We start from the raw sequence: 23,435 nt of genomic DNA, 5'->3' as shown, positions 1-23,435 counted from the left end.
TAAGTATTTAAATCCAAAAACTTCTATGAGCAATAAGATTTATCCTGACCCAGGAAACCCACAAAGACCCTGCATTAGTAAACAACATCCAAATTAATTTCAGAGCAATTACTTTATACCAATCAGCTAACCAACGGAGGCCAAGACCACCACACTCCTTGGTGGTACAAACCGAATCCTAGGCAATTTTGGCCCCTCTCGCTGAGTTTGGAGCTCCTTTCCACAAGCAGGCACTACACATCTGCTCCAATCTTAAGAGACATTGGATAGACAGAAGGAAGACAGAGAACCAAAAGTTGATAGTGGAATAGATGACTGATTTTAAGAGCTGAGCCTCCCTGCAAATGAAAGCTGTCTTGCAGTCCAAGAGCTAAATTTGAAATTAAGGCGATCAAGGAGCGACTGATAATCCTGCTTCCTCATTTTCTAAGCCATCAAAGGAACACCTAAGTACCTGACATGCAGAGAACCCTGCTTCAAACCAAACCGATCAGCGAGTTCCATAGTTTTAGAAGAGTTGCCTCCATCAATCAACAAAGCTGTTTTCTCTCTATTTATACCCAAACCAGACCCTGCTTTGAAATCGTCCAGAATAGCCATGATCCCAGCAATTGAAGATTCGGCTCCATCAAAGAAAACCAACACATCGTCAGCGAAACTCAAATGCGTTATAAGAGGAGCAACACACCTTGGATGAAGCTGGAACAAACCATTTACTACACCCTTATCACGCGATTTAGACAGAATATCCATAACCAAGACAAAGAGATGAGAAGACATCAGATCACCTTGCCTTATGCCCTTTTTTCCATTGAAAAACCAATGAGCTCTCCATTAAAAGCGACGTTGTAAGAAGGTGTGGAGATACAAACCTTTATCCAAGACACAAAGATAGAAGGCAAATCCAAAGCAACTAGGATGTTTAGTAAGAACTCCCAATTAACATTATCATTAGCTTTCGAAAGATCGATTTGTAAAGAATCCCTTGAAGTTTCTCCTTCAATATGAAAATTATCCACCAATTCAAAGGCCAAGAGGACATTCTCGCAAAGTAACCTGCCCTTAATAAAACCCACTTGATTTGATTGAACTGCCTGAGAAATGAAGAGCTTTAATCTCCTTGAGATGAGCCTAGTGATGAGCTTGTATATAGTATTACAAGAGGCCACAAGTCTGAATTGAGGTAGCATGTCTGCCCCTAGAACCTTAGGGATCAAAGTAATGGCAGTTGTGTTAAAACGCCTGAGTAAGTGGCTTGTCTTAAAAAACTCTGTAACAGCCAAAATAGTAGAGTCCTTTACACTGTCCACGATTCCCAGAAAAACTCAGCTGGGAAACCGTCTAGGCCAAGGGCTTTGTTTTTTGGCATAGAGAAGAGAGATTGAATGATCTCCTCCTCAGAGGGAATAGCGACCAACTGCTGCTTTAAAGCATCATCACAGCAAAACGGATGAAGTCCGTTAATTCTATCCACATAATAGGGGGTAGTGTGATTTCCATCGGAGCCCAATAGATCAGAATAATAATAATCAACAATCATACCTTTCACTTTATCCACATTATCAACCCGAACTCCATCCTCTCCTTTGAGAAACTTGATAAGGGTTTTGGCGTGATGAGCAATAACCACTCTGTGAAAAAACCTCGTGTTAGCGTTGCCTTCTTTGAGCCATTTAATCCTCGACTTTTGTTTATAGAAGGACTCTAAAGCCGCAGCAAAAAATTTCCACTTCTTTCGAGCAACATGCTCTTCTCTGAAAAGAGAATCTGAGGCTGTAAGCAACAGCTGAGACTGAATGTCTTCCACGAAAGCCAAACTCTCACTAGTTCTCTGTTGAATATTGCTAAACCTCTTCCTATTAAGCTCCATGCACGCCTTCTTAGCTGCTTTTAAGTGTTCACCCAAGGAAAACATAGAAGAACCAACCGCTATCTTAGACTCCCAAGCAGCTAACATAGAAGAAAGAAACTCCGGATGCGATGAACGGAAGGAAAAATACTTGAAGCTTTTCTTTTTTGATGGGGAAGGCTGAGAGTTCATCATTACCATACAAGGAGCATGATCGGAATCCCCATGAGGATAAAAAATTGCAGAAGTATTAGGAAAAAGCGACAACCAATTATTATCAACGATGGCCCTGTCAAGCTTCCTAACAATAGGGTTGAATTGCTGATGATTAGACCAAGTGAATAACACACCTCTGCTTGGTAAATCGACCAGATTACTGTCTCTTAAACACTCCTGCAAGTCCTCCAAGCCCCTCAAGGACAGGTTAGAAGGCAGAACCGAGTAATGTTCAGTGACAGAGGCGATTTGGTTAAAATCTCCAACTAAAAGCCAAGGAGTATTACAAAGAGGAGACGTAGAAGACAACCTTCTAATATCATCCCATAGGAGCCTCTTCCCAACCTCCGTGTTTCTCCCATAAACAAAAGTGACAGCAAAGGATTGCAGTATATTAGGGATTTTTATAGAGCATAACATCAACTGATCCGTCCTGCTGAAAACCAAAACAGACACACAAGGATCCCACACAATCCACACAATCCATTCTCCATTCTGGTAGGGTAGCAGCTAAAACAGAACTATCATTGTTCTAAGCCACATGAGTTTCCAAAAAGCAACCTACCAGGAGATTATTCGAAACAATTCAGTTTCTAACTACCCGTTGGCGAGAGCGGCTATTAAGGCCTCTAACATTCCAAAAAAAGATCGCCATATATATAACCAAAAAGTGTTGTGAAAGCCTTGCTTTCAATGGAGGTTGAGAAAAGATGAGGTCTCATTCGGGTCTTCCTCAAACGAAATCTCTTGTAAGGATCGCACCTTATTGTGCCAAATCTTTAAGTGTTTCTTTTTCTCCTTTTTGGACATTGCTCCCCATCCAGAAGGTTCCACAAAAAGGGGAGCAACCACAACACTGATGCTTTTTCCTTTATTCACCGGTGTGACCTGCCTCCCAATCAATCCAGTTGGAGCCAGAGAAGAATTACTCTAAAGCTCGCAAGAAGCATCAATGATAGTAGGTGAAGACAGAGTTGGCTGAGAAGCCGTCCCTGGCCTCTTCACATCAGCCTTGACAATCCATTTCGGCTTGGCCACAGCAGCTAATCTGTCACTTTTACCTTCCTTTACCCCTTTTTGGATCTCCAACGGTCCGATGGAAGCAGAAGGCAAACTAGCAGAGCGCTTCTTAGATCGAGATCTTCTGCATTTTGATTTTGCTTGGGTAGTAGTAGTTTTCTGGTCCTCAATCGAGGACTCTAACATGATGCCTCTCTGAGCTTCCTGAGAAGTAGGTAAAGAAATAACTAGGATCTGAACTTCCTTAGAACCAGAAGGGAGATCCTTTTTGAAGGGAAGCTTCTTCATAAGAGGCTTTGAACATCTGCTCAACAAGTGTCCATATCTGCCACAATTCAAACACTTAGGAGGAGGTCGAGGATACGTCACTGCAACACGGGCAGTATTACCCTGAACATCACGGACCACAATTGAGTCTGGCAAAGGAGTTCCTAAATTAGTAACCACCTTAACCTTTGTTCTTCCTATATTGACAGGACCGAGTCTTGATTTTTCTGTATGAAGAGGCTCGCCAATGCCGCTCGCAATCACGCTGATTCCTTCTAAGGAGTATAACTGGGGAGGGACATTTTTTAGAATGGCCCATGTCTGGGCTGTCTGTAACTCTTGAGGCTCTAGAGGACTCTCTGAGGACCATGGATAAACGGTACAAGAACACTTTCCTGCCTGTCAAAAACCATTATCAACCACCCATTGGCGAGTATTTGGAGAAGGAATGAAAATCAACGCCGCCGTCTTCGAGAACAGACGAACCGTAATGCTCCCATAACGACCTCAAATGGGATTCAAATCATTGAAAATCTTCCCCGGAGGAGGACAAAGACTATGGAATTGAGCAACAATATGTCCTTTCCACATCTCAGCAGTTTTTAACAGGACAGAAGCCGGAGCTACAACCATGGGGGTTCCATCTTCTAAGAAGGTTGAAGGTGTCATCTGTTTGAGCTTCCTGAGAGAGGCTTTGAATTTTGAGGCCCAAGGAAGTTCAACGAGGCTCGGAGTATGAATTGACCCATAATGGACCCTTAGAGGAAGTGGGACTTGGATTAGTGATCCTATCAAACGAAGAATTTATCAGTGTATCTACAGGCACGGAGGACGAAATCTCTAACTCCGGAGCTGTAGCAGAGGTAATTTCACACCTCTCTTTAAACACCTTAGAGGACACATCGCCTGCCAAATTGGAGGATTGAGTAATGGCTACAAAAGGATCTAACAGACCACCAGTGCACAAAGCTCGTTACTCAAACCCTTGCTCGAGTTCAACTGTCCCGATGGAGGAGTTCTCGGACACCGGAACAGCGATTTCTGAGGAGATTCTCGCTTCGGGAAGTTTGACAGATTTGTCCAAAACCTCAACCAAATCAAATGAAGTAAGAGGAACAATATCCTGACATAGCTCAAGCATTGAACCCAGAACCTTAGGAGATGAAGGACGCACTCGATTCATCTCAACCAAAGTAGAAGACGCATCAGCGCCAACGCAAGAAAGAACGGAATCCTAAAGCAACAGGCGAGCAATCAGAGGAATCTTGTTGAAAGGTCACCGGAGTAGAGAAAACAGAGGAAACTGGAAGAGAGCCCACTGGAACAGAGGAAACAGAGGAACCCGGAGCAGAGGAAACAGCTAGCACACGGAAGAACTTCGAGGGAATGGGAGGCCAAGAGGGCCGCACAGACTTCTTCTTCTTCGGCATACCGGAACCAGTATCAGCTGGCGAGAGGCCAGCCAGCAGCGGCGGCTAGGTTAAGAAGACAGAGCAATCGGCTTTTTTGTCGCACTTTAAGAGAGAGAAAATGATGTTTTTACCAAATTCAAAATAATGTTATGACAGACTTGTTTTATGTTATCACAGATTTTTGTAATTTTACAAAATATCTGCCGTTTGATGGCAAGTTTATTTTCTAAAATATAATGTTTTGTGTTATGACAGAGTTGTTTTATGTTGTGACAGATAAATTTATATTATCATAAATCTATTGTTTGATAGCAGGTTTAATAAAAAAGAAAATAAATTGCTGAAATGACCTTACCGATATTTTATGTTATGACAGATTTATAATTTGAAATTCTTATGGTGACCGATGTACAGCTTTTTCATGATTTTATGTAATTGAATAATACTAACTGTTATGACAGTTTTTTGTTACCTTTTAGCTTGCTATGACAGATTTACTAAAATTAGTTACCATATTTATCTCGCAGAGAAATTAATTTTGGGATATCACTATGGTTTTTGTTAATAAACGTGACCTCCTCCTCCTTTCTCTTTTCAATTGTGAGATATATTTGTTTTTTTTCATTTGAATTCTTTCTCTTGTTCATCTATTTTTTTTCTTTTGGGGTAATCATTTGTTAAGTTAGGGTTCTTCGTTGGCAAAGGAACTCGAGCTTCTATGGATATTCCCTTCGAATTGTTATCACTAGGGTTCTTCTGAGTTCATCGGCGTTAATAATGATTGAAATATAAATCTGATGAACTAGTTTATTTGGGCCTCACCTTTCTTTTTATTTTATTTGTTTTTTATTTTATTTTACGATTATTTTTTTGTGTGTGAATGCTAAAATTTCCAAAACAAAACAGACCAAGGGTTTCTAATCATTTTACACAAAATTTGTGTCAATCTAGTTCTCTAATCAAATAGAGAGTTATTCTAGTTATTATTGGCTACATTTGTGTCAGTCTAGGTAATTTTCAGTTTAATCAACTGAAATTTAAGTTTTGATACAAGCTCACACTTAATTAATTATGATTAGCCTAAAGCTTATTTTGAAGCACATTAAGTACAAATCCTAAGATCTCTAAATGTCTATCATTCTCGTCTATTATTTTGAATTTCTCTTCTTCACCTTCTTATTTAATTCTCTTCTATTTCTTTCTTCATCATTTCATATTTTTTCTTCAATTAGTTCTATTTTCTAACAATGGTCACTATGTCCGCCGTTCTTCACATATTTTTTCTTCACGACAACGAATTTCAACGATTCTCTTCATTGGTATCCGCAGAAAACAAATGTTCGGTTAGTTTGATTTTTAAGCTTTAAACCAAAGTTAACCGAGAACCAAACCGAACGAACCAAAAATTTATATGTTGTTTTCGATAGAGGTTTAAAATTCTGAAATAATAAAAAATAACGATGAAACCGAATCGAACCTTATAACCAAACTCACAGGTCTAAGAATTGGGAAAAATGGGTAGAAACTCCCTCACATTTCTTATAAACATATAAAAAACCTTTTTTGTGGTTTTTTAAACCCTCACTTTTTCATAAATGGTAATATAACCCTTATTATTAATTAACTTAACTTAAATTCAAACAAATTGTTGTATTAAAAAATAATTTTCTAAACAAATCGTTATATTAAAATATTAGGATTTTTTCTTCTAAAATTCTAGTTTACAATAATTTTCTAAATTGCAATTTTTAAAATCATGATGTAAGAAAGTTAGGTAATGAAGTTTTTTTCGGTTGTCTTGCATAAAAATTCATCAATGTGAAACAAAAAAAAATTGTTACAAGGGATATATACATTCTTATAACGAACGGCGTGTGACTTTATGTTAATAAACTATGATAGACCCGCACTACAACGTAGAGGAAAGATTATTTTTTGGTTTTTTGGTGATGTGTATTTGAACATATGTTTATATTTTGATAACGCGATGTCGGGACGTATTTGAAAATTAAGGCAATGCAATATATTTTTTCGTGTGTTAAAAAGACAGAGAAGATTGTGATTTCAGTTTAGGAAGTTAAGAGATTAAAACCATAAGGACGATACCAAAGTACCAAATGATATTCTCTAATATTGTGTATTATAGTTTACTATACTTATATTAGTAAATAAATATATCTCAATATATATATATAGGATACTTTTAAGAAAATGGGATATAATTATATAGATAATGACTATTTATGTAGTTTAGTTAGCTAATGTAATTCAGTAAGATTGTACAATTGATCAAATGTATAATATATATTCTTAATTAATTTGTTTGACCTTTTTATATACAATTGATCAAAATAAGAGCGCTACGATTAATTTTTTATTGGATTTTTACTGTTTTTTTTTAATTTATTTGATGTTTTGGTATTTATTTAATGTTTTGGGGTTTTAAGTAATATGAAGTTTTTTTATATAATTTTTTAATGTTTAAAGATTTAACATGTGATACATATGTAATTTACTAATTAATTAATATAGTTACACAATTAGAAGTATCAAAAGAAATTAACATTTCATTTAAATCCTATATGACACTATTATTAATCCTACCCACTCCACGATTTAATCAGTGAACTATTAAATATATCATTTATTTAATTATTATTTCATGTTGAAATAAAATTAAGGAAAATTAACTTATTTTTTTCTTGATTTTTGGATATATATATATATATATATATATTTATACAATTATGTTTATATAATCGTAATTATGGTTGTTAAGATCTAATTAATGTTGTTTGATGTAGGTCAAATTAATTCTAAAACCACTCTCCCAAATAAGAGATCGATTGTACTACTTTAGAATCGAATTCCACAATCCTCTCAGATCACACAATAGACTAAAGTTTTGAATTAAGCTAAATAATGGGATTATAAAATAAAAGTCAAAGAAAGCAAGTAGATTGATTTAAGATTCGGAAGATTAAAACTTCGGGCTTAGGGAAATTCTCAGAAAATAGATGATTAGTAGATCTAATAATGACTAGGATGTTAATGAACCGTTCTTGAACTCAAATCATTAGGACAGAGTAACTGATGTTAGCCTACATTACTCACTATGTCTAATAACTATGGATTCCGACGTTAGCCTGCAAACCCCTAATTCTAAACATGCATTATTATCAAGTTTGATAAGTTCAACTAAGTAGATAGACCGATCTTAGTACACATCTAAAAACCCGGCTCATCTAATGATAGTTCTTGTAAAATATGCCTTTTCGAATTGTACCTAATACGTGAGATCAAGTTTTAGGTGATTAATTTAGAACTAGCATTAAGAACAACCAAATATAAAGAATCCTACAGATTAGTAATACCTAAATCATACATAAAATCAGTAAAAATCAAGGTATATCATTGTCACCAGAAATAATTTATCTTTTAAAAGGTGTATTGAATAGTTCTTATAGAAAATATCAACGCATATATAATTACTAATAAAATAAATATCAACACATATACTTACAATAAATGTGATATATAAACAAATAATAAATTATTAAATAAACATTCTATTCACAATTTTGAAGATACATTTCAGAGTGGGGGGAGTGGGGGGGGGTGGGGGGAAGATAGATTTCAGATTTCTGCCTTCTATCAAAACCTAATCTCTCTAGCTTCTTCTTAGTTCCATCGACGTAAAACTGATGAAAAAGAGAGGTTTTTATTAGGGTGAATGAGGAGACTCATGATTAGGTTTTGGAGAAACACTTCTTCTTCTTCTTCTTTATTTTTAATAGATCACTGAGTGAGGTTTTAAGAGAGTTATATGATTCGTTTTGACGAGAGATGCTTTGACACAAATCTTGGTTTATGGTATATCGGAGAGGTAAAAGATCAATACACATTTGGTAGGCTCTTTGTGCTCTTTGTGACAAAGTTGATGCCTTTCAAAGTTATGCGCGCATGGACTAGAGGTTTTTGAGTATGAGATTTATAGTTTCTTGTTCACTTGGTTTCTACTAGATACGTTTACTCATGTATTTCCATAAACGTTTCTTGGCTAGAAAATAAATAAACATGAAAATAAGTCAATAAACGTTTCTAATGCGGCGAGCCTGTCATCACGAGCAGACGACACGTGGAGTGCTGACTCGCCCATGCGCTTGACACGTGGACATGCTGACTCGCCTTTGCATTGCCTATATAAGCCCAATTCGACCCCAAGGGATTTGTGAAGAGAAAGTGAGCGAAACTGAGAGGCTACCGAGTTTGAGACCGTCAGTCCGATCGAGTTAAGGCCCTTAAAAAAACTCTACCCGAATCATTACAAGCATTCTGTTGGTTATTCAGTGAGTTCTGGGTAATGGTTTAAGTTTCATAATCATATTCTCATGCATTCTTGATTGATTTCGTGAGTTATATGAATCATGTGAATGGTTATATTGGATTGCCTATGTGATATTTAGATTCTTATGCTATTATTTATGGTTGGGAGGTTGTTTTGGGATATTGATGATTCTATGTGTTTGATTTAACCATATGATTCATAATATCTTAAACTTTGGGGTCTTGGTACGTGGTGCTTGTGGTAGGAGACAACGACCATAAGCGTGCCAAGATCGTGATATGTCTAACCTTCGTAGTGAACCGTGCTATCGTGGGGTCTTGGAACGTTGTTACTTGATCGTCATGTAGTGCGAAGAACTCGGAGTGACAGGGCTAGCTACCCTGGCCGAGTGTCTACACGACGGTATAGAATTTGGTACTGATGCTCCAGTTGCATACCTTTGTGGTTGTAACACAGGAGATCACGGGAGTGTGTGTGTTTGGTGTTGGGTTTGAAGACAGCATATCGGGCCGTTTAAAACTTAATAAAACTGGAGTCTTAATGCATTTGCGTGATTTTGTAGTTTGTTTCGACAAGCTACCTTTCATTGTCATTCTCTGTTGCGTGGTTCATGTTGGGTATTCGGGTTGGGGTAAATTAATGTCTATTGCAGGGAATCCATAGCTCACTGAGTAATCTAAGATTACTCATGATTTTACGTATTTTGCAGGAAACCCATAGTGGGGGATAGAGGGCATGGTGGACAATAGGAAACCCGGAGTGGGTTTGTGCCTTTTGTAAAACAAGTATGTTTCTATTATGTACCGTGCTTTTGGCACTAAGCCTTGGCCATAAAACTTATAAATGTTTGGTAACATGTTGTAAAATTTTTATACTTATGAAATAAATCGGGTTTCTTGTACAAATTTACGAGTAATGACTTATAATGACTTAGTCCGACTTGGCACAACACTTAACATCGTAAAGGTTAGCAAGCCTAAACGATATTCTAAGTGGGAGAGTGGTCGTCAATACGCCGACCAAGGGTTGGGATTGGTTCCCGAACCTCGGTTGGATGTTGATGATCAATCTCAATGTGGCGTTTTCGGAGCGCCCGTGACTTGTCTGGTCATGGAGCGACTCAAGGACGTTACAACAACCCCCTCTCTTTTATTTTGGTCTTAGCTTCACTCTCTTCTTAAGAATTTCTCTGAACTACTTTTCTCCTTGTGGATTCGATCCTAAAATACTACTTTGATATACTGTGCACTTGCAGTAGTCGTGTGGTCTTTCAGGTAAAAGCCTGAGTAGAAATAAAACACACATCAAGCTTTTGGGCACCGTTGCCGGGGAGAGATTGTTAGTTCCACCAAGTCCGAGAACTAGAGTGAACTCTAGTACACTTGCTTTTTAATTTTTTGTTTTTGTTTTTCTTTGTTTCAGGAAGCTTAAAGGATGAATTCAAGAAATTATCCCAATAGCTACTACCCGAATGTGAATCATGGGTCAAACCGTGGATCACATTTCTCAACTGACCACAACACGCCTGATGCATCCCAAATGCATGGCGAGTCTTGGCAATCTTGGCTGTCTAATGGAGGAGCTTTTGGGCCAATCACTACTCTAACGATCAATCCGCCGCCTTCATTCAGAACCGCCCACAAGCTAACCGCTCGGTTAGCCCATTCCCGGAGGTCAACGCGTCAGAGGACTTCACTCTTCTCATCCTTATGGAGTTGCCCGACATGAATATCTCGGATATGACCAAGGATACCTGCAAGAGGTGATGAGTGTAGATGTTCATCTGAACAACTATGCTTACCAAACTAATGAGCCCTACCGGACCGCCGAGGCGAAAGATAGACTCATTGGTCTCATCCGAGACTTTGGTGTAGCTGTTCATCCGAACAACTATGCTTACCAAACTAATGAGCCCTACCGGACCGCCGAGGCGAAAGATAGAGTCATTGGTCTCATCCGAGACTTCGTTGATAACCATCAAGAAGACATGAAGAGGATCAACTCAAGGATGAAGGAGATAAGAGCCGAATTTGGAGAGAAGTTTGATGACCTCACTATTCGACTCGAGAACATGGAGGAGGCGCTTGTTGAGATTAACAATACTCTCCTTAACCACTAAGATGATATCCAAGACCAAAACACTAGAATCGTCAATGTGGAGTTTACCGTCGATACCGTTGAGAGCCGTCTAGGAATGATTCCCAAGAAGAAGATGATTCCGAAGGGAGCTAGAGAAGAAGGGAGCTAGAGAAGAAGCTCACTGACTCAAATGAGCTATAGGAATGATTCCCAAGAAGAAGATGATTCCGAAGGTTCAAGCCTGATATGAGGAGGAAACGAAAAAGGAAACCGAATTCCTCGTGGAAAAAGGAAAAACCCTAATTTCCTTTTTCGAAAAGGGAAATCCCGACCCTTAGGGATTTTGACCCCTTTTGTTTCTCCTCAAGACAAAATCGAGCAAGAAGAGGACTTAGAAGAAGAAGAAGCCGCCCCTTTTGAAGGAGACTCTATGGATGAATACAACCCTAGCGAAGAAGGTTCTGAAACCGAAAGAAAAGAAGGTTGCCTTGTGAGTCAAGAAAACCAAATCGAAAAACTTTCGGATGAAGATGACGAACTCGCCAACATCTCTAGCGAAGAGGAATAAGAAGGAGAACTCAAGGAAACCCACTCTTGCATGGCTACCTGCATGCTTAGTGGGGAAATTCCCACAAACCCTAATCTCGGCGGAATTGGGACTCAAGAAGGAGCTAGCTCTAGAGGAAGCTTGGGGGTCACACAACTTGACCGATCTATTCAAGTTGGTGAAGACCTTGATGCAGCCCAAAGAGTCTAACCAAGTCGTTTTCGGACTCCTTATCAAAGAAGAGCCGGTGAAAACTATCCGGCTCAACACTACCGACCCCCTATCTTGCCTATGCCATCGACCCGAGACCGCTCTCACATGCCTTGGAAGCACAAGACTCATGAAGAGAACTTGAAGTCTTGGTGAGCCAATTCTTAGATCAATAAACCTTGGATACAAGAAAGCTCAATGCAAGGATCAATGGCATTGAGGTTACTCTCTTGAGTATAATTGATGGTCTTTTGTACAGGTTCAAGAAGTTGAAGCTAACAAAGAAAGGCTCAAGAAGATCGAAGAGGAGAAAGAGAGGCATCTTAAGAGCGCTCAAGACAACGCCATCAACATTAGGGCGTTGTTAAGGCAAATATCAAGCTCGGACAAAGACTGTGATGCAAAGATTGAGGCTTTGTCTGACAAGGATACTAACTTGGTGAGCCGGTTGGGTAAGCTTGAAGACCATTTTTATGAGGAGCAAAGAAGGGTTTATGACCTAAGCTACTAACAAAATCGGTTTCATGAGACCTTATCCGAAAGGCCTATTCTTGCCGCCGGCAATGATGAACTCAACCCGGAAGACAAACATGAGTGGTCGCCTTGCTCCGGTAAAGATTTCTCTTCGATTAGCTAAGATGACCTAGGAGAATCTAATCTAGGATAGAAGGTGTCGATGAGAGCATATGGAGACTTCAAACGCGGATTAATCAACTAGAAGATAATGACGCGAACGAATATGTGGCTTTGGAGGAGGTGATAAGGAGACAAGGCAAAGTTGAGGAGAACCAAGTCAAGAACATTGATGATCAATCAAAAATCTGGGCATCACTTAGAAGAGTGACCATGGATTCCTCAAGGAAATATGTGGAGTTGCTAGATAGAATTCTTGATTTGGACAAGAAAGTTGATAACCTATCAACACGCATATAAGGGCATGAACCGATGGAGAGCAAAGAGGAAGACTCTAGCCCTTATGTGCTTTGCGATGCGGTTACAACTTACCAAGAACCTCGTGACCTTAAAGAAGGAGAGATCGACGAGAGGAATGAAGATCCTCCGGGAAGAACAAGCGTTTACAACCGGCTCACTCTCCTAGAAGCCAGTGGCATCCACGCATGATTAGCTTGATAAGACTTAGAGATTTTAACCGAGCCGTTTCTAAGCTACCTCGAGGTATCCCTTTTTCTAAAGTTTACCATATTGATCGTTTCTTTCTTGAGAGTTGTGAAACAAGAAGAGAAATGAAGGAATTGTATGAGGAAGCCCTACACCACTTAAAACCATTCAATACTCTTTGAAAGATAGAGAGTCCGGGAAGATTCCTTGTGACTTGTTCTATACGAGGAGTTGAATTCAAAGATGCCCTATGCGATTCCGGATCATTGATGCGTGTTTTATTTCACCTCAGGCTTTTACCTGAAAGACCACACGACTACTGCAAGTGCACAATATATCGGAGTAGTATTTTAGGATCGGATCCACAAGGAGAGAAGTAGTTCAGAGAAATCCTTAAGAAGAGAGTGAAGCTAGGACCAAAATAAAAGAGAGGGGTTATTGTATGCAATAAGTAACCAAAATAAAAGACAAGTAACTAAACTAAACGGTAAGCAATAAGAGAGAAGCGTTAGGTCATCGGGGGGTTCTCCGGATGTCATGGTTCAATAATAAGGTATAGATCTCAATCTAGGTCATAACATGGCTAGGCTTGTTTACTTTCAAATTCCCAGACATACGAAACTCTATCAAGACTAGCTAACTCTAACGGCTAGTAGGTGAAAGCCGACTATTATCACTAATATCTTGCATACTCAGTTTCCCTATCGGCTAGTAGGTGCTAATATGGTTTCAAAATACAAGATCAAAGCATTAAGTTCAAATTTGATTATAGTCCATAAGTCCCTATCACTCGGGGGGGGGGGTGTAGCAGTTATAGTTCTTTATTCAGTTGAGTTAGGTCAAGCATTCAAACGAGATTTTGCCAAAGAATGAAATACCTAAGGTCAAGTACTAGGTGGCGTTCTGGACATACAAGCACTAAGATTAAACTCAACTAGAAGGAATAGTGTAAACGATCAATCAAAGTCATAGAAACCACCAACCTAGATTTTCGATCTATTGGTCCCCATGAATTCCCCTTTGAAATCTACTCGCTCATGGCAAAGGAGCTAATCAAAAGTTGGGTTAAGTAAACCATAACTAAAGATGAATAAAACTTTAATAGGGTTTAGAGATTACTTCTTTGAATATAGAATACAAGAGGCAAAGCTCCACCTTAAAGAGTCTTACACGAAAACGAGAAAGAGAAAGAGAGAGATGGTGTTCTTCAAGCTTCAAGAGGTGAGGCGGCGAGTGGGTAGCTCTTGGCGACGGCTAGGGTTTGCTGGTGATGAAGGCGCACCTAGGGTTAGGGCTTAGAATAAGTATTTATACTTGAGGGCCAAGAATTAGGTTTAGGGGTAAGAACGTCATTCTGTCGAATAAGTAAGTGATCGGGCCGAGTAGTGGGCTTCGGGACAGGAGCCTAATGATGGCAGTGCAAAGAGGGACAGACTTGGGCGTGACCTAATGGTCGGTGGTGAGCTACTCGGAGCTGCCCGGGTTCAAGTCTCATCAGCCGGATGTGTTTTGGACATTATTTCCAAATAGCCAATTCTTGACATGTCTTCACTCTTCGGGTCATATCTTCCAAACGACTTCATAGATTGCTTCAATTTGACTTCAACGTGAATCTTTACTCTTCTAGCTTTCGAATGCCACCAAGATACCCTCATGCCGGTTTTGGGAAGACCTCGACCGCAGGCTAAACTTCCGAAGAACTAGAATGATCGCCTTTTGATACTTTTAGCTTCAAAATTCTCAAAACCTTCTTGGCACCTAAAATACGTGTTTCTCCTCTTATTGGCTCTGGAATTGCACTAAATGCTCTCTGAAACATAAGAAAACAATAGCTAAAACAGGCAAAAAAGTCGTGTTATCAACTCGCCCATACTTAGACTTTGCTTGTCCTCAAGCAAACAAAAGAACAAATCTGGTGGAGAGGTTTGAAAATCGCAGGAACTCTCCTATTATAAGTGATTGTGACTTGAATCTATCCTACAGACCACATTAAACAAAAGTCACCTTAGAACGACAACTCAGTAGTCCTATACCTTTCTCGTCCTTGTCCATCCGCTTTGATCCTACAGAACTCTGAATTCACGTCAGTCAACTCATTACATCCTTCAAATGTTTTGGCGTGGACTTTCTCAATAGAAGGTGTCATTCGGGGTAGACGGCGCTTGGTATGAAAGGGGATTTTGGTGTTTAAATGGTGGAGTTAAAGTGTTTAGGGTAACCGTATGGTCTCGAATGCAGGATATGTTGCAAAACCGCAAGAGAGAACAGGTCGGTTGAGGTTCATAGTTTCCAACCATGTCTTCTTTTTAAACACCTCCTTCTCCTTTACTTCCTTCTTACTTTTGGTTCCCCTACACTTAGGTTTTTCCGAGGGGGCTCTCTTCTGTAATTGGCTCATCTCTTCTTTAGGTTCCCATGTCTTTCCTTGGAACTATGCATGTAAGGCCCCCAAATCGCTCTATGGCCGGACAAGCCAAGGGCAACCCAGAAACGCCACATTGATAGCTCATACGGACAACCCAACTTATGTTCCAAACGGATTTAGACCCTTAGCCGGATTACCCACATGAACCAACCCTTGCCATGATCGTGAGTTATATCAGTCCAGACAAGACTAATATTGCATGAAACACACTCTTTGTATGAAAATAATCTTTTATAATGTGAGAGTCGAAACTCGCACAACCGAAATTGTATTTAGGGTTCTTTCAAAGAACGGATCTCTGTGAGATTCTCAAAGAACAACAGAATTGTTGATTACCGTGGACAGTGTTCTTGATTATGTTATTGAGATAATGATGATTTGATCGTACAAGTGTTTAGAAATATAGAAAATAAGTGTTTTGCCTTCAAAGTCAGAGCGTTTTTGATAGCCTAAAGTTGAGAGCGTTTTTGTGCGTGTCCTCTTTGTTTGTCCTTAGAGGTGCTTTATATAGGGCTTTGGCAAACCGCCTCTCCCGATATTCTGGGGAAATTTCCGTTTATCTTAGAGTAGGTGATGGAGATTGTCCTTATCCCTAGAATTTTGCGGGAGCTTCTATATTTGATAATATCCTTGGAGATTCCCTACTATCCTTTCCGGGTTTTCCGGAAATGATATGTTGATCTTGTATTGGTCAAGTCTTTTCCTCGGACAAAGGTGTTCTGGCTCGGTCCGAAGTTTCTCCCGAGTCAGGTCGAGTTAATCCTTGGATCGTGGTCGGGCGGCTCGGATCAGGATAGCCGAATGACGTTTTCCCGAGGCGCTTTGAGACCCGCCTCGGGATGATTTTCCGAGTTGGTATCTGAGGCACTTCGAGGCCGGATCTGGGAGGCTCTTTGGAGTGATGCCTGAGGCGTTTGAGGCTGGCTCAGGATGGTTCTTTGACGTGACGTCCGAGGTGTTTTAGGGTCGGCTCGGGATGATTCTTTGGAGTGATGCCCGAGCCAATAATCCTGGTCGGCTCGGTTACCTGGATGAAATCCGACCCCAACAGTTTGCCCCCAGCTTATTGACTCCGGCAAGGGAGGCGATGAGCTTCACGAGTAGATATCCGAGCCGACTATTCATCTTTCCCTGTCATGACTTTGGCGGTTCGCCTTCCCGGACGGTCAAACTTCCGCTGCATGCAGCCGACTCTTTCTTAAGAAGTGGAAACGTTTCTTACTTATTCTCGAGGGTCACTCGGGCGTTTTCCTTTCCGTCGAGCCCACGCGCCTCCAATCCGTTTTGTCATTTATTGCTGATCCGACGCGCCTTTAAGAGTTTTATATATAGCGTGCTGATAATCCCCTCGAGGGCTTCTACACTTTGTACGAGGGGTTCTTCTATTGCTGTTTTCTATGGCTTCCGGTACACTTTGGAGTACGTGAAATCGTACAATATTGCCCTTTCTCAGATTACAACGCGATCCTTGATACATCTGCTTGGAATTTTGGTGCAAACTTACGAATCTGAGATCGACATCACGCTCGCTCACTTTAGGAACCTCCTTGAGATCCAGCGGATTTCCATGTCCGAGGTGGACCGGTATTATATCTCTCCCGCCAAGGATAGGAAGGTTATTGACGGGTTCCGAGCAAAGACGAGCCGTATACTAATCACTTTTTCTTCGTGGCCCTTGAAGATGCTGTTCATGATGATCTCCCTGGGACCGTTTTGACCAGATGGGGAATTTTGGGAAGCTAATAGTTATTCTTCCGTTTGCATCCGAGGCAGTTTTATGAGCGTTCTAACAGTTTATATACTTTTTGTTACATAACGCACTATCAAGTTCCTCGAGACGATTCCAGACTCTTTTGTTTCGAACTTTCACGCATTATCGGCTAGGAAGTGTGACTGGTTGAAGCATTTCTCCCGGGATCGGATCGAGCGAGCGCTTTGTCTAGTCTACGGTGTTCCTTGCCCTTCCAGCTCGGAGTCCTCGGATCATCGCACCCAGTTCTTCGTAGACATGCAGTCGACCAAGCTCACCCTGAGGGAGGTTTATGCGAAGAAGAAGGAAGACAAAGAGAGGCGTTTGGCGGAGAGAAACGTCTTGCCGAAGCGGGTCGGCTCCCGAGGCGACCCAAGACGGGGAAGTCTTCCAGATGCAATTACGCCGGTTGAGACGGTGCCTAATGAAGCTCAAGAAGCCGATCCGCCTTCAGTTGCGCATGCGCCCGAGGCGGTCGTTGCGCTGCCAGCGAGCGATAAAGCGGTGGGTAAATGTGTTTGGGTGGACGATGCATCGTCCAAAAAGAAAAAGAACAAGAAGAAGAAGACCTCGGGCATCGATGTGGAGAAAGAGCTCTCGATCTTTGAAGATCGTGTCGCCTCGGCCAACCTCCTCGGGGGATGCGTGGGTCCTTTCCTCCCTCCTCTAGATACTCTTCTGGAGTCGGGGAAGTACGCCGAGACGGGGTCTCACTTCTTGCGGGTAATGTTTCCTTATTCATGGTTTGTCTTGGGTTTCGATCCTATAATCCTATCCTTTACTTGTTTAGGTCGTCGCCTCGATGAACCGACTGGTGCATTCGTATGATTCGGCCAGGCGAAACAACATGGAGGTGGTCAGCAAGTTGGCCGAGGCGGAATCCCGGGTGCAGGACGCCGAGCGAGAGAAGAATGAAGCGCTCTCTTAAGCCACCGCGGCAATTCTGGCGAGGGAGGAGGCCGAGAGGGCGGCCTTCGTAAACAAGGAGAACGCCATAAAGATGGCAGAGCAGAAACTTAAGTGTATGTGGACTGGACTTGTGAGCGAAACTTCTCGGTTGCGACCCAATCCGATTCACTTCCCGACCAGCGTTTAGAAACGAGCTGGGTACCGGTGTTTAGAGTATAACTGGGTTTCTGAAGATAAAAGAATTCCGAGCAGAAGTTATCTGAAGGATTTTATCTTGTATTTATATAGCGCGCTGTTGCCGAGCAGGCGTAAGAGATACTCCGAGCCGTCGCTCATCGTATTAGCCGAAGCGTTCAAAAATCATGAATCGAATTATTATTTATGCCGAAGTTAACTTTCAAAATAATAAATGGGAGTATGGATATACGGACCCACTCCCCCTATTTAATGGGGGGGTAGCTGAATTCGTCCGAAGACGAGCTGTCTACGTACCCTTTTCAGGGATCAAGCCACCTCGTAGTTCAAGTTTAGTCACCTCGGATTTAGTTGTAGTATCTCCTTAGGTGCATTGCGTTCCACCTCGAGCTTCCCAGCATTCAGTTCGGCGGTGTTTTGAAAGACTTTTCGGAGAACTCGGTCCCCTTCGTGAAATCTTTGCTGTTAGACGTTTGAGTTGTAATACCGAGCCGTCTCATTCTGATAATTCTCTATTCGCACCAACGGTGAATCTCTTCGTTCATCTATCAGATCAAGTTCGTCGAGTAGCCTCTGAGTATTATCTGTTTCGTGCTCGGGAAATAGGGTTCGCCGCAGGCTTGGTACCGTCATTTCGGCTGGAATTACACATTCTGTTTCGTAGACTAAGGCGAACAGGGTTTCTCCGGTGGCTTGACGGGGCGTCGTCAGATGCGACCATAAAACACCTTCGAGCTCGTCAGACCACGAGCCCTTCTTGGCGGCGAGCCGTTTCTTCTGACCGTCGAGGATTGTTTTGTTTGCGGCCTCGGCTTGACCGTTTCCTTGGGGATATCGCGGTGTTGACTTGCTGAGTCGAATTCCCCATTTGTCGCAGAAGCCTTGAAAGCGTGTTGATATGAATTGCGAGCCGTTGTTCGTGACAATCTCGTAAGGTATCCCGTGGCGACACAAGATGTGTTTCCATACGAAGCTTTCAACCTGGGCGTCTTTGATGCTGGCATAAGATTCAGCCTCTATCCACTTGGAGAAATAATTGGTAAAGACGAGAACAAACTTCTTCTGCCTCGAGGGATGCATGGGTCCGATTATGTCCATCGACCAACGCATGAATGGGTACGGCGAAGCGATTGATGACAGGAGCTCCGCTGGTTGATGGATCGTTTGCGCGTGCCTTTGGCATTTTTTGCATCGTTTGGAGAACTTTTTGCAATCTTTGATCATCGTCAGCCAGAAGAACCCGTGGCGTTTTATTTTGATGGCTATGGCTCTTCCCCCGGAATGATTTTCGCACAAGCCTTCGTGAACTTCTTTCATGACTTTGCAAGCCGCTACTTTTTCCACGCAAGTCATTAAGGGTCCGGATAATCGCCAGTTGTAGAGTTTCTCCTCAACCAGAACGAAGCGCGCAGACTGAGCTTTAATTTTCCGAGCTTCCCATTTGTCTGAGGGCAATTTCCCTTCGGATATGTAGCTTTTGATGGGTTATATCCATTCTGAGTCGCAACCCAGGTCTGGGCTGTCATCCGAAGCATCGTCGCAATCCGCACCAACTTGTAGGGGAAGACATGTTCTTCTTTGCCGAGCTCGATACTTGGTTTCTCAATGAACTCCACCGGAATGACTCTTCTCAAGCTTGGGTCAGATGTTGAGGCCAGAGCAGCTAAACCGTCGACCGATGTATTTTCTCCTCGAGGGATCCTCGTTAACTCGAATTTGTCGAAATGCTTCGCCAGATTTTGTACATGAGCCAGATATGCTTCAATTCTTTCGTCCCGAGCCGTGTATTCTCCGTTGAATTGATTTGCGACGAGCTGAGAGTCACAAAAGCTCGGATTTTCTCTATCTTTAGCCCCCGAACTAGATTGAGTCCGGCTACGAGCGCTTCGTATTCAGCCACGTTGTTGGTAGCCTTGAAGTTTAATCTGAATGATTGCTCGAGAACCTCTCCCGTTGGCGAGGTAAGACGGATGCCCACGCCCAAACCTTGCTTTGATGAAGAGCCGTTTACGTGCAATAGCCAAGTTGTATCGAGCGGATTCTCCCGGGCCTCCTTTGTGGGTAATTCGACGATAAAATCTGCTAGGACCTGGGATTTTGCACATGTTTTGTTCCAATACTCGATGTCATACTCGCTGAGCTCGATTGCCGATTTAGCCAGGCATCCCGATTGGCTTGGACTGTGTAGGACAGCGCGGAGCGGCATGGATCCCATTATACGATGGAATGGGATTGAAAATAGGGTCGCTGTTTCCGAGCCGACATTACGACTGCTAAAGCGAGTTTTTCCATTTGCGGGTAGCGAGATTCTGCACTGGTGAATTTTTGCGAGACGTAAAATCGGTTTCTGTTCGCCTCTGTCTTCTCGAACTAACACTCCGATGACTACATTGTCCGATACAGCAACATATAAGTAGAGTGGTTCCCCGATTACAGGTTTTGCGAGGATTGGTGGGGTCGCCAGGTATTTCTTGAGTTCCCGGAAAGCCTCTTCGCATCGGGTAATTCATTCGAATTTCTTGTTCCCCCGAAGCACATCGTAAAAGGCCAAGCACTTGTTGGTGGATCGTGAGATGAACCGGTTAAGGGATGCGACTCTTTCGGTTAGGCGCTGCACTTCCCGCTTGTTTTGTGGCGATGCCATCCCTAATAACGCCTCGATCTGCTTCGGATTCACCTCGATGCCGCGATGCGTGACTAGATATCCATGGAATTCACCGGATCTTACCCTGAAGCGACACTTGGTTGGGTTGAGCTTGAAGTTGTAGAGGTTAAGCTGTTGGAAACATATGCGCAAATGGGATATGTGTTCTTCCTCTTCCATGGATTTTACCAACATGTCGTCGATATATACTTCCATCGTTTTCCTGATCTATAATGCGAAGATCTTGTTGACGAAGCGTTGATAAGTTGCCCCCGCATTCTTGAGTCTGAATGGCATCACTCGGTAGCAAAAAAATTCCTTTTGCTTTATAGAAAGCGGTTTTCTCTTGATCCTCGGGGTTCATCATGATTTGGTTGTAGCCAGCGAAAGCTTCAATGAATGACAGCAACTTGTTTCCAGAGGTTGATTCCACGAGGCGATCGATTGGCGGCAATGGGAAACTATCCTTTGGGCAGGCTATGATCAGATCAGTGAAGTCTACGCTGACTCTCCATTTGCCATTTTTCTTCTTTACCACAACGGGATTTGCGAGCCAATTGGGGTACTTTGCCTCGGTGATGGAGCCGATCCTTAACAGTTTCTCTACCTCGGCTTTCACAGCTTCCGCTCGCTCCCGACCCAATTTTCTCCTCTTTTGCTTGACGGGTTTAAAAGTTGGGTCGACGTTGAGCTCGTGTGCTACGATTTCGACGCTTACTCCGGGCAAGTCTTCTGGGGACCAGACAAAGATTACCGGGTCGGGGACTGGTCTTGTTGATTCTCGAGCCTCCTTGATCTTTAGTTGCTATCACTGCTCGGAGATGGCTTTCTCTTCGGCTCGGCCCAGTTTAGCCTTCTTATGTTTCGCGTCGGCTGTCGACTCGGTGACGGGGTTTCTGAGCTTGTGTGCTGCCATGAAACAAATTCGGGCATTTTTCTGATTTCCCCAGATGGTGTTCACGCCGTTGCTCGTGGGAAACTTCATGCAAAGATGATATGTCGAGGCGACGTCTCGGAATTGATTCAACCATGACGTGCCAATAATTGCATTATAAACGGTCGGCTGGTAAGTAACGGAGAAATTGATGATTTTCGTTATCCCCTTGGCTTGGACTGGTAACTTGATGGTGCCGAGAGTCATGGTGGTTTCCCCAGAGAACCCGAGCACATGTCGCGAAGTTTGTACAATTTGCGTCATATCGACCTTCATTTCTCGTAGGGTCGTGAGAAAAATGATGTCCAGTGTGCTCCCCATGTCGACTAAAACTCGTTCAACGTTGAAATCACCAATGATTAGTGTAATGACCAAGGGATCATTGTACGGACGGTCCAAGCCGTTAGTATCGCTCTCGTAAAAAGTCACTTCGTCATCTGGTTCGTTAAACGGTCGCGTCCAGTTACGATTTGAGTCGGCCTTCCTCTGATAAGCTTTGATTGACGCCGTTGTGACTTGACAGAAAGCTGAATCTCCTAAAATTGTGAAGATCCTTCCCCGAGCAGCTTCTGGCTCGTCGTCACCTGTCTCGCGATTGCCTCTGCCTCTCTTGGGTCCTTCGACGTTCGCCGCGGGGGCTGCCTGCTTGGGATTTTTCCACAGCATTGACCTGCTCGGTTTTGGCTTTCTCCGCTTCTAAGTCCTCGATGGTTAGGCCTCCACCGATTTCTCCGGCTAGGAACTTAGCTGCCAACTTCGCCCGGAGGCTACGACATTTGGAAGTATGATCGCCGTAACTCTTATGTAATTCGCAATATTCTGTTCGTTTCCCGCGGGTTGGTCCTTCGTCCAGATGTAGGATTCTAGTCCGCGACCTCGGTTGCGGCCTCGTCCTCGGCCTCGAGGTATATCAGCTTGATAATTGTGGGCTCCGGAGAAATTCCGTCCTTCATGGTGTACGAACGTTCTGCCTTGAGCGCACTTTTTGTGGTTCGGAGTGGTAGGTTTAGATTTTTTGCTACGAGGCGTTTGCTTCGGCGGCTTGTGCCTTTTCAATAGCAGTTCCATTTCTTCTTCATGGAAAACATAATCCTTGATTGCTACGTGGCCAGGGAAGCCTCAAGAGGAATGGGGCCCATGGGCTTCATCGAGCCAGGAGAGAAGTGCAAGCGGGATGGACGCTCTGCGAGATGGGTGTGAAGGCGGAGTCAGAGATGTCCAAATTAAAGAGTCCATGGGCTGGAAGGCGAGGCCCAAGGAGCTCGAAGTCAATTCAAATTCGAACGTTTGATCCTTAATTTCGAAGACCGAAACGGATGCATTTAAGATACAAGAATTGTGTGTAAATGAGAGTTAAGTGTAATTTTTAGGTATAAATTATAGGCCAAAGGCCACGGAATGACACACACATTTTTGTGCAAACTTACTATACACATTTTCTTACAAAACTCATAGTTTTCTCTATAATCATTATTTCATTTTCTCATATATTTGTTCTCAAGAATAATCAT

At 42.3% G+C, this 23,435-nt stretch overlaps 1 protein-coding gene and 5 pseudogenes across 6 annotated transcripts; 3 read left to right on the top strand and 3 right to left on the bottom strand.

Moving 5' to 3' along the window:
• Nucleotides 1-62: 62 nt before the first annotated feature.
• On the bottom strand, nucleotides 63-2,720 carry AT5G32616 (annotated as a pseudogene; the record flags this gene model as incomplete). The annotated part of the gene is made up of 1 exon: nucleotides 63-2,720.
• Nucleotides 2,721-2,995: 275 nt separating this feature from the next.
• On the bottom strand, nucleotides 2,996-4,782 carry AT5G32613 (Zinc knuckle (CCHC-type) family protein; the record flags this gene model as incomplete). The annotated part of the gene is made up of 6 exons (NM_147985.1): nucleotides 2,996-3,711; nucleotides 3,773-3,858; nucleotides 3,942-4,021; nucleotides 4,098-4,227; nucleotides 4,336-4,586; nucleotides 4,672-4,782. 6 exons carry the CDS (start codon nucleotides 4,780-4,782, stop codon nucleotides 2,996-2,998), a joined length of 1,374 nt encoding a protein of 457 aa, NP_680290.1.
• Nucleotides 4,783-8,940: 4,158 nt separating this feature from the next.
• Nucleotides 8,941-11,360, top strand: AT5G32610 (annotated as a pseudogene; the record flags this gene model as incomplete). Its single annotated transcript has 6 exons — nucleotides 8,941-9,031; nucleotides 9,467-9,580; nucleotides 9,675-9,743; nucleotides 10,047-10,214; nucleotides 10,786-11,198; nucleotides 11,274-11,360.
• Nucleotides 11,361-11,381: 21 nt separating this feature from the next.
• On the top strand, nucleotides 11,382-13,070 carry AT5G32605 (annotated as a pseudogene; the record flags this gene model as incomplete). The annotated part of the gene is made up of 7 exons: nucleotides 11,382-11,424; nucleotides 11,512-11,681; nucleotides 11,764-11,985; nucleotides 12,208-12,395; nucleotides 12,492-12,559; nucleotides 12,619-12,854; nucleotides 12,900-13,070.
• A 3,323-nt stretch (nucleotides 13,071-16,393) lies between these two features.
• On the top strand, nucleotides 16,394-18,338 carry AT5G32600 (annotated as a pseudogene; the record flags this gene model as incomplete). Its single annotated transcript has 6 exons — nucleotides 16,394-16,447; nucleotides 16,555-16,592; nucleotides 16,867-17,118; nucleotides 17,377-17,965; nucleotides 18,033-18,128; nucleotides 18,201-18,338.
• A 283-nt stretch (nucleotides 18,339-18,621) lies between these two features.
• On the bottom strand, nucleotides 18,622-23,031 carry AT5G32598 (annotated as a pseudogene; the record flags this gene model as incomplete). Its single annotated transcript has 1 exon — nucleotides 18,622-23,031.
• Nucleotides 23,032-23,435: the final 404 nt, after the last annotated feature.

The sequence above is a fragment of the Arabidopsis thaliana genome, chromosome 5, assembly GCF_000001735.4.
Source record: "Arabidopsis thaliana chromosome 5, partial sequence".
Classification (NCBI taxonomy): Eukaryota; Viridiplantae; Streptophyta; class Magnoliopsida; order Brassicales; family Brassicaceae; genus Arabidopsis; species Arabidopsis thaliana.
Note: the sequence above shows the minus strand (reverse complement) of the source record. Positions and strands in the feature narration are given on the sequence as shown.